The sequence below is a fragment of the Drosophila pseudoobscura genome, chromosome X (assembly GCF_009870125.1).
Source record: "Drosophila pseudoobscura strain MV-25-SWS-2005 chromosome X, UCI_Dpse_MV25, whole genome shotgun sequence".
NCBI lineage: Eukaryota > Metazoa > Arthropoda > Insecta > Diptera > Drosophilidae > Drosophila > Drosophila pseudoobscura.
In genome coordinates this window covers 5,681,528-5,692,154 of record NC_046683.1, presented here as the reverse complement: position 1 = coordinate 5,692,154, position 10,627 = coordinate 5,681,528, and the positions used below count along the sequence as shown (strand labels likewise).

The following is a 10,627-nucleotide window of genomic DNA, read 5'->3' as shown; positions in this document are numbered from 1 at the left end:
CAGTTAAGTAGCAAATTGATTCATCAATCGTATAAAACTATGTGGGCATGGCTAAACAAGCTATATAGCTGAGAATATTGAACGGAAGATCAAAAACGAGGAATATGTAAAATATAACTTGAATTCGTCGGTATATTTGCGGTATTTTTTAAAAAGAGACGAAATATGTCGGTATATTTCTTAGGGTCGGACCGTATATCTTATCGAAAAGGTCACACTGGTCGGTCTGCAACGCGCTAGTGCTGAAAAAAAATCATATGACTTGTCGATCGATTAAAGAGAAAAATAGGTTGAATTTTCATCACAGCTCCGTTGCTTTCTTACACATTTCGCGCAATTCAATCAAGCCAGATTCGCAGCCCGCCGCCCGAGTCCAGACTTTCATTCAACTGCCCTATTACTGTTCCGTGTGTCGTGTGCTTTTTTGCTTTGTGTGTTGATTTGTAAGTGACAAAGATGGACAGCTCAGGATTCATGTTCAACATTGACAATGGCTATCTGGAGGGCCTGTGCCGTGGCTTCAAGTGTGGCATCCTGAAGCAGGCGGACTACTTGAATCTGGTGCAGTGCGAGACCTTGGAAGGTGAGTGAGTGGGCTGGTCGCCTCCATACATACCCATACGCCCGCTTTGTCATGTGACCGTGCGCCCGTGGCTGATATCAGCAGCAGCACTGTATGTATACATATGTATATGCATGAGCATGAATGTGTGTTTGTGTGTGCTGTTACGCTGTGTGTGTAAGCTTGTCTTGTGATGTTTTAACAATTTTACACATTTTCGACGAACTTAAATTGCAATTGCTGCCCTTTCGATTTTAGATCTGAAACTCCATCTGCAAGGCACCGACTACGGCAGCTTCCTGGCCAACGAGCCCTCACCGCTGTCGGTGTCCGTGATCGATGACAAGCTGCGGGAGAAGCTGGTCATTGAGTTCCAGCATATGCGCAACCATGCTGTGGAGCCGCTATCCAACTTCCTGGACTTCATCACCTATGGCTATATGATCGACAACATCATCCTGCTCATTACGGGCACGCTGCACCAGCGTCCCATTTCGGAGCTGATACCCAAGTGCCATCCGCTGGGCAGCTTCGAGCAGATGGAGGCTATCCATGTGGCGTCGACGCCCGCTGAGCTGTACAACGCCGTGCTGGTGGACACGCCGCTCGCCCCGTTCTTTGTCGACTGCATTTCCGAGCAGGATCTCGACGAGATGAACATCGAGATCATCCGTAACACGCTGTACAAAGCCTACCTGGAGGCCTTCTACAACTTCTGCAAGAACATGGGCGGTGCCACAGCCGATGTTATGTGCGAGATCTTGGCGGTAAGTGGGAAGCCAGTTTGCTCCTTTGGTGTCACCTCCATTGCTGGGTTATGTTCGTATGCTTACAGTTCGAGGCCGATCGTCGTGCCATCATCATCACGATCAACTCATTCGGCACTGAGCTGTCTAAAGACGATCGCGCCAAGCTGTATCCCAACTGCGGCAAGATGTACCCCGATGGACTGGCCGCTCTGGCCCGTGCCGACGACTACGAGCAAGTGAAGACCGTGGCCGAGTACTATGCGGAATACGCCGCTCTCTTCGACGGCTCCGGCAACAATCCCGGCGACAAGACACTCGAAGACAAGTTCTTCGAGCACGAGGTCAAGCTGAACGTGTACGCTTTCTTGCAACAGTTCCACTTCGGTGTCTTCTACGCGTACCTTAAGCTCAAGGAGCAGGAGTGCCGCAACATTGTCTGGATTGCCGAGTGCGTGGCCCAGAAGCATCGCGCCAAAATCGACAACTACATACCAATCTTCTAAGCCAATCAGCCGCTCCGCCGGCATTCAAATAATTATTACTCGTTTTTTTTTTCTTCCTGCCCCTCCAAGATATATTTTTTTTGGTTCTCCACCAATTCCTTGTTATCAATTGTTTAATGTATATTATATTGTGTCTTTTGCATATATGTAGATGTGTGTAGTTTTGTTACGAGTATTACTGTCGCTCCCCCGATAAGTTCTGTCCAAGTTTTTAGTTAAATTCAGCACTTCCTGCTTCCACAAGTATTCCCTCGATCGCTCCAAAGCTGCAGATATCTGTATATCTATATCTCAGTATCTGTACGTATTCAGGAGACATCTGGAGTGTTATCTTCTAGTGTACCTTTCAGGGTTCGTATTTGTGTACATATTTATAATTATCGAATGAACGCAGCATCAATAGCAAGCATTGGGTGAGGAGAGCATCAGCACCATACATATGTTATCTACTATATAGAAATGCTTACATATACAAGAAAAAACCTACATATGTGAATGATAAATCAATTATTAAAACATGTTTTCAAACATTCCCTCAAACGGTTCTGTCTATTCCTTGTCCCCACCAGCCATCCCATCGCCCAGAAAAAGGATCAATCTGATATACATATAAATATGATATAATATGAAATATACAATTTTCACTTGTGTTTTAGTCGGTAAATGTTTGATTGGCACAGCTTTGGAACATAAGATTTTCTTTGACATAATTCTTAAATGATTTTAGCAATTTAGAAGTTGACTTTTTGGGCGACAGAGCCGTGCCCTTTTCAGATTTTGTAGCATTCTGCAGCAATTCTTCCTCCTGCATTTGGGAGGTCAGATTTATGGCACTCGGAATGGAATTCATCAAAGATACCTGATCCTTGGATGCCAAGCCCTGCGGGGGACCAACAGTTGGTTCTGTTTCCAGTGTTTCGTCATCGTTGACCAGCTTGCGCTGGTAAGTTCCGTGGGAAGTACAATGCCAAGTGAATCTTGGTTTCTGTTTCTTAGGAGACATATTGTTTGAATTTTCAACGACTATGTTCACCAGCGTCTTGACGGACTCAGACCGTTTATCTGGGGCCGGCAAGATAACGCGAGTCTTGCTCTCGTACACCTTTAGATCATCGGAACGCCGGCGGCACGTCACCGACTCAAAATCGTCCATCTCTTTTGCCAGAAAACATTCATAGCGGAATTCTCATCAGTTTAATAGTAAGAGGATCTCATTTGATAGCTTACTTACCAGAGATTACTACTTTATTCATGGCAAATATTTGAAATATTTTTAAAAATCTACAAAATAAATGTTGCTGTTGTTTTATACCGACTATTCGAGGTAATATGAATTTGTGACTGTGTTCGACTTGAAATACTACATAGCTCAGAAAGAACGGCCTACTAGGATTTTTGTGAAGATTTCATTTCTCCTGTAACCTATGTGGGCTACCGAAAACAATGACATATCTGTATCATTGAGAAATTTATGAACTCTGCTGGGGTATTACATAAAATTATGTCATGTTTAAAAGAATACAGCTAGTAGTTAGGAATGGTAGGAATAGAGTACGGGTATTACTTATTCGATGAAGAAGGAAGAAGAAGGTCTTTGTTATTTCCATTTAGGCATTTCCATTTTAATGATACAAATTATAATGAAAAAGTACAATTTTGGAAACAAATTTATTCTATTTGAATAGTAATTAGGTAGCCCTATATTGACCAAGCAAGTGGCAAACCATATAACCCAAAAAAAAGTCCATGACCTTCTGTTAAAAAAACAAAAAAGGGAATCCTCAAAGAATGTGGCTGAAAATTTCAAAATTCTGTGAATTGGGTCGGAATATCTGTATAAAATTTGTTCGCACATATATAAAATATTCAGTGATGATTTTCCAAGGTATGTACATATATTAAAACCTGTCCTGTTTTGTTGGCGTTGCAAAATATACCGTTAGCCGAGTTTTGGAAAATTTTCTGGCATTTTTTCTATAAAGTTCAATATGTTAGAGAGTTTTAGAGGAAAACTTTGTATAAAGAATTACCTCTCTTTTAAGAGAAATTCTAAGGGAAAACAAAAATTCGAAAGAGTGAACTTTTGCTTGTTCTAATGGGTTTTCAGATCAAACTCAATGAAATTAAATGCCTATCGGTTAAATTAGTTACCTTTCAATAAGTTTAGAAAACAATTTGGTGACAAAAGTATATGGAAATCTTTTTTTATGACTTTTTTTGACATGGTGGACAAATGGATAATTTGAATAAATGGGATTGTTTTCAATATTGCAACTCAACACCATTTAGCAGAATACCGAATGATGATCACTGTCTGTACTAAATCCATTTGAGAAGAAAGAAGATGCTACTCCCAATCTTGCAGATAGCATCAGTCTCAGTTCAATTGGGGAGTTCGATCACGTCTAGCTGTGTTTCACTGGAGAATCCCAATCACCTCGAAGATCTTCTTTGTCTCGGCTACAGAGTTCCTTGGCCACTTCAAGGTTCACTCGTTCAGAGGGTGCGGTCCTTAGTTTGTCTCCTTTGTGCTGGGTGCGTCATCGTCGGGGGATCTCTAGGCCCAGACAAAGAGATCCCAGACGTAACTCAACACCAGGAGGTGCTTGATGATGAGGAAGAGGAAGAGAGTTGCAGCACTGGCCAAGTGGCACAAATTACCAGTGGACAAGAGTTCGAAGCGGGGGTTAATTACGAGCGATCGTATGTATGCTATGAGCCCGACGAACATGTTCGTTGTGCGAGCAGCCGGTGTACGTGCCCACATATCGCTTACGGTACCGTTAGGCCCTGGTCTGGCAGAGAACAGGTGCCAAAGCCAACACGTTCGATGGGAAAAGAAAGCCCCTCTTTGGGCTCGATCAGCTGTGGCTCCCACTGGAGCTCGGCTCGGCCGCTGAAATCGCCAATAACTCGGCTCGATGCCTTCGACTCGTCGCAGTTGTGTTTCGCGTCTTCGAACGTTCAGTTCAGTCTTTAAAAGCTCCGAGCTTCCCACAAGCCAGAAAAGCTCCTAGCCCAGCATACAGCACGCGCCAAGTTACAAGAAAAATAAATAAATATTTCTTCTCTGCTGCCGCTCTGCGATTTGCCGTTAAACGGAGTGTTAGTTGAAACGATTTTTTTGTTCAAGTGCTTTATTGATTGATTGTTGTGTGGCCGCCGAAGTCGAGTGCCCAACCCGCATCCCCAGCGAGTGGAGTGTCCCGCCAGGAGAGCACACTTGTAGGTATGACCAAAGAATCGGGTGCAAACACTGTACACATTGGGCCATCTGTTTCACCTGGGTTCGGATCGGATCGGTTGTTTTTGTAGCTTTTGTTTGTCTGACAAATGAGAAATGCGGTCGCAGACAGCAGTTGTAGAACGCACGCTCGGCGGCACTTAACTTGGCCAAAGATGATGACTGAAGTCGCAGTTGAAGACCAGGAAAAGCACAACCAATGCCTGACCATGCCAAGGCAATTGCACGTAAAAGTCGCCGTGAAATTGTGTCAACCAGTTTGGCTCTGGCTCTGGCTCTGACTCTGGCTCTGACTCTGGCTGAGGTGTCTTTTCCCCCAACCTAACCATCTACGTCGTTTGTTATCCGCTTCTGTTTGTGCTTCTGGTCGTTCTTCTTCAGGCCCGCCATTAACTTATTTGAATTTGGCAAAACAAAAGAAACCAGACGAGACCGAAGCGTTTACATTCTTCGTTTTACTTTCTACCATCATCGCATCGCATCGCATTCTTCTCTGCTCTGCTCTCCACACCTTTGGTGCCACTGGAAAGTGGACTTTTCCGAGTAGATCTAGCCCTACACAATTGTAGCAAACGATCAAGCCTCCATCTGGTACCCAGTGATCGCTTTTTTGTATCCAAAAGAATCCACGATGGCTTTTAAATGGGACTCGCTTGAGAAGGTTAATTTTCTGGTCCATCGGGTCAGCCTTGACCGGAAATGCGGCCCACACTCGCACACACACACACACACACTCACACTCACACTGTCCGTTGTGTGGTGACCGTTACCCGCGCTCCCCACTGACCTATTCGTGATCGAGGCCCACGCAGATGGCAAACAAACAAAAAATTTCTCCGTTGGCTGCATTAAAGAACTTAACCTTAATTTTGGCATGGGTCTCGACATGGTCATCATTATTATGGTAACTTTGATTTCTTCCTCCTTACTTGTTGCCTACTGCTGGCTTACTTGTGCTGTGCTCCGTGGAAGCGCCCCAGCGATTTCACCCACACGTAGACATCACAAATCAATGTCGGAGGCGTCTGAAGAAAGTGGTAAGCACATAACATGCACAGAGAGCCAGATACGCAGAGAAGACAAATCAAGCAGAAAACTAGCCTCACAGCAGCCGAAAAGAAAAACAGAAAAACAGAAACCCCAAAAACCGAAAACTAAAGAAATTATGCAAATGCCAGTGCCGATGCCGATGCCGATGCCAGTGTTACGGGTATGCCACTGTGAATGCGGTGTCTAATGGGTTATATAAACCATGAAAGGATGTAAAAGTCTGACGAACTGCTTAGCATAATCGCAGCTCGAGAGCGTTTGGTAATCACGGTCCACGCCTTGCGGATTGCCAGATGATGGAGCCTATGATGGGGAAAAGAAATTTTGTTGGAATTTTTGCAGCAGAGCCCCACACCAAGCGGCTGCGGGGAAGAGGAGGTCAACACTTTCGCTTCCGAAGCCGAATAATTAACAGTTCGAATTCGATTTCGATTTCAATGGGCCGTCATCATCCCCACTCTTAGCTGGATCGTATCATTCGCTCGGGATTGTGTTATGATAATTTCTGATAAACTCAGCAACAAAAACAGAAACAGAAATACAGAAAATACAGAAAATATATCCAACAATATCCAACTCACTTTCTATTTTCCTATGCGTTTAATAATTAATTAATGCTAATAACTTTTCACAACCGTTATAATTTATTGACAAAATTAGAAAATATGCGTCTGTCTTGCAAGCCAAAAAAAAAAAAAAAAAAAAAAACTCGATCCGCGGGGGTACGAGTGAGAGCGAAAGAGCCAACTAAATGGACACACGTGGAGCCATGCATATGTATATTCTCTCTTCTCTTTCCATTGTGCTTGTTTTTTTTTTTACCATTTTCGGTTTTTGTTCCAAATGTGGAATGCAAATGGAAGGCCCGGTTACGTATTGGAATTTCTGCCTCACCTGTGGCCCAGACCCAGACCCAGGTGAAATTATTACGATGTGGGTGTGAGTGTTGCATCTTTCAATCGGCGTCCACAAGCAATTGATTTAACGGGAAATTAAACCACAAGTATGGAAGAGTTTATTTGGATTATGGTGTAAAATAAACGGTCTGGGCCACCATCTGGTCAACCCAAAATATTAAGTTTCCAAACAGTCAGACACATGTGACCGAACGATATACAAAATATAAACTTTCATAAAAAGAAAAACTTCTGTGGAAGATCCTAACCTGCAATCCTAACCGATTGGGATGTTAGACTTACGGGACCCTTGCAGACCACTGTTAGGCCATGTTAGGTCACACACACTTTCTATCCCTCCAGTTATCTCAGTAATCCCAAAACATGCGGAAGGTCATCAATGGAATGATGTCCGACGCCTGGACTGAACGGAAGATAAGCAGATGAGGCAGATCAGGCAGAAGCGGAGAAAGACAAAAATGAAAGTGGAACAAAGTGAAAGAGCTGGAAATTATGTAAGGCAAAGATATGTATGTGGGAATACATGAAGACAACACTTGAGGTTATTGGAATAGAATGAACGTGGTATGTGTATGATAGTTTTTAGAAAAGTTTCGATACCAGATTCAATCTATTCAACCGTTACACGCACAATCATGAATATTCACATTTAAATGGTTCGGGGCACCAGCATCAGCTTCTTGGGCCTTCTGCATTTCTCTGGCCGAGCTCCAGTTAAAAGCCGCTAATTGATTCGGACAGCTCCCCTCCCCCCGTCACCCTCCCCGCTACGCAGCACTTGAGGGGTAAATGAGTCAATAGCAGAAATTTCACTTTGCCAGCGGTGACTCCCGGCCCAGGCCCCTCTCCACAAAAGAGAAAAAAAGCACACGGGGAGCTTGAGCTTGAGCTTGGGTTTTGGTTTGAGTTGCAACTTGGCTTCGAACTTGTTGGCCCAAAAGCAGAGGTCTGTGTTTTGGGATTGGCTCCGTAGTATTCTAATGAGGCCTAACCCCAATCGTCAATTAAATAACTATTGGGGCCTATTCAACAAGATTTCACTCTCGTTTTTTGTTGTTGGTTTTGGAGCTTTTTTTTTGTTGGACACCATTTGGAACCGCTAGAAGGCGCTCTTACTCGTAATTTGTTTACACTGCCTTTGTCCAAGTTTTGGAAACCGAAGCGTCGCATCGCGGAGGCGGACGGGGGATGCCAGAAAGAAGAAGACGCTGGGGAAACTGAAAAAGTGAAAGAAATTATGTCAATATTTATTTAAATACATTTCTTTTGCAAAAATACCTGGCGAGAAAGAGACAGCGGAGGAATGCGGAGAAATTTTATCGATCGATTTCGACGTTTTTGCAGATCATTATTAAAACTGGCAATGCCAAGCGCTTATCATGTAATGTTTTCCTTTGCAGTTTGACAATGGGAAGCTCCAGGAATATCATGCTGCTCCTGCTGGTGGCCAGCGCTGCCTTTGTCTCGTTGGCAGACGCCAAGACCGTCTTCAGGCGCACCGACAAGATCTCCGAGAACTTCAAACAGCTGGACCTGCCGCCCGAGGAGATCGACCCAAACGTGGCGCCCCCAGAATCGGATCCACCCAAGGTGGATGACGTCGACGACATAGCCGATGAAGTCGCCTCCGCCTCTACCTCGCTGATCGATGAGAGCGCCAACGAGATTTCCAGCGGCGATGTGGAAGCTTTGCCAGCTGAAGCTGCCAATGCGGTTGCGGATGCGGTTCCCGCCGCCGCCGCCGCTGCCGATGCCGCTCCTGCCCCTGCACCCGCTGCAGCTGCTGCCGCCGCTGCTGTGCCCGCCGCTGTGCCCGCCGCTCTGACCACAGTGGCACCCAAGGTGACCACGGTCAAGCCGGCCACGGAGGACAAGAACCCGATCAACAGGTATTGCAAGTGCACGGAGACCCACTGCGACTGCTGCCGCAAGATTGGCCTGCCCCTGCTGCCCAGCGGACAGGGCTGCGCCAAGATCGCCTACCTGGGCAACGACGAGATGAGCGTCTCGCTGAAGTACGGCGACATCACGCTCGCCTCGCGTCGCATCTCCAGCAAGAAGGCCCGCCCCATCTGCGTGGGCCTGCCCGGCGGCTACAACCAGTTCTGCGGCCGCGTCTACGGTCTTGGCCGCGCCAAGGACAACTTCAAGGCCTGCTTGGCATTTGAGCTGCGCGCGGACGATGAGGTGGAGGCCCAGCTTCGCGTATCCTGCTTCAAGTTCGGCAAGGACGGCCTCCGGGTGGCCGAGGCTGAGCCCCTGCCTGCCAAGCCCAGCGGCGACGATGACGACGACGATGATGACGACATCTTCGGCTTTGCCGGTAAGCCTTCCCCACCCCCCAACGCCAGTGGCATGACTAATGGTTACCCTCTCACTGTACTCCCTTTCAGCTGGTGGCGACGACGACGAGGATGAGGAGGATGACTACGACGCCGACGCCGACACCGACACCGAGACGGATACAGACGACGATGACGATACCGATGACTACACCGAGGACGATGACGCTGAGGCACCCGAGGAAGCCGACTACGGTGGCTTCAGCCTGGCCGGTCTACTCGACGAACTGGACGACGACGACGATGAGAAGCCCGTAAAAAAGCCAGCGGCTGCTGCTGCTGCCATTACCCCGGCCGTAGATCAGACCCGTGAGGAGGCTCAGACAACCACCGACCTGGTCCAGAGCAAAGACGACGCGGGCGCTACCGCTGCTGCCCCATCTCCGGCTGCCGTGGCAGAGGATGCTGTGGAGGAAGCCGTCGGCGCAGTGACGCCGGCGCCAGCCGAGACTTCCTCCGACTCGACAACGCCCAAGGCAAAGAAGTCGAAGAAAGCGAAAAAGAACAAGAAGAAGAAGGCCGTGTCCGCCGGAGCCGGCGAGGAGTCCGGCTTCGCCTACGAGCTGCTCAACGGCATCCTCGACTTCTTCAATTGAGCGGCCGTCGCGAGGACCGTGTAAATACCTTGTACCCCCGGATCCGGAAATGCAGATGGAACTGGGACTGGTACTAGAGCAAGAGCCAGGAGCCAGAGTCGGAGTCGGAGTCCGGCTTGCTGGTGCTAGGGTTACGTAATACTATCTGTTAAGGGTCTCGTCAAATAATGCGCTTGCTTCACGAAATTTATTTATTATCTATTTATTCGATTGAGATTTTCGGGTGCGCGATTCAAGCAAGTGGTTTTTTTTCCGTAAATTTACGTTTAATTTATTTACATTTTTAAAGAATAAATATTGAAAATCACTTCCGACTTGAATTCCAGATGGCCTAGCCCTTTGCCAGTGTCAATGGCCTGAACTTGTTCTTTCGTCGATCCTTTGATCCTTTGCCACTGGAACTGCTCCCGTGTCTCTACATGCATTTTTAATGCATTTTTTTATATTTAGTAGGTATGCGAATAGGTCGTAAAGTATTTTTTACTTTCCTATCAACAATTTCAAAATAGCCCATACAAAAGGTAAGCAAGTATTCTTTGGTATATTTGAGTGGGTGTAACGTGTTCTGTGTCCGTGAAAGGTTTGCATACCGACTATCACCAGTATGGACAGCATTTTGGTCATTTTGTGTGTCGTTGAACGAATAAGGCTAAATCGTAGATAC

At 46.3% G+C, this 10,627-nt stretch overlaps 3 protein-coding genes across 5 annotated transcripts; 2 read left to right on the top strand and 1 right to left on the bottom strand.

Moving 5' to 3' along the window:
• Positions 1-221: 221 nt before the first annotated feature.
• VhaAC39-1 (V-type proton ATPase subunit VhaAC39-1) lies at positions 222-2,346 on the top strand. The gene is made up of 3 exons (XM_001355132.4): positions 222-583; positions 821-1,329; positions 1,398-2,346. Exons 1-3 carry the CDS (start codon positions 457-459, stop codon positions 1,812-1,814), a joined length of 1,053 nt encoding a protein of 350 aa, XP_001355168.1. The 5' UTR covers positions 222-456; the 3' UTR covers positions 1,815-2,346.
• Positions 2,347-2,437: 91 nt separating this feature from the next.
• Positions 2,438-3,206, bottom strand: LOC6901797 (uncharacterized). 2 transcript variants are annotated; one of them, XM_015186644.2, is made up of 3 exons: positions 3,046-3,205; positions 2,674-2,969; positions 2,448-2,619 (listed from the first exon to the last, which is right to left on the bottom strand). In XM_015186644.2, exons 1-3 carry the CDS (start codon positions 3,065-3,067, stop codon positions 2,467-2,469), a joined length of 471 nt encoding a protein of 156 aa, XP_015042130.2. In that variant the 5' UTR covers positions 3,068-3,205; the 3' UTR covers positions 2,448-2,466. The 2 variants fall into 2 exon arrangements, with proteins under 2 accessions (XP_002134465.3, XP_015042130.2); XM_002134429.3 differs by having other exon boundaries at positions 2,438-2,969; positions 3,046-3,206.
• A 1,507-nt stretch (positions 3,207-4,713) lies between these two features.
• On the top strand, positions 4,714-10,270 carry LOC4815227 (uncharacterized). Of its 2 annotated transcripts, none has more exons than XM_015186643.2 (3): positions 4,714-5,039; positions 8,426-9,348; positions 9,419-10,270. In XM_015186643.2, the coding sequence occupies exons 2-3, from the start codon at positions 8,433-8,435 to the stop codon at positions 9,961-9,963; spliced, it is 1,461 nt and encodes a 486-aa protein (XP_015042129.2). In that variant the 5' UTR covers positions 4,714-5,039; positions 8,426-8,432; the 3' UTR covers positions 9,964-10,270. The 2 variants fall into 2 exon arrangements, with proteins under 2 accessions (XP_015042129.2, XP_001355167.3); XM_001355131.4 differs by having other exon boundaries at positions 4,715-5,043.
• The last annotated feature ends 357 nt before the right edge of the window (positions 10,271-10,627 follow it).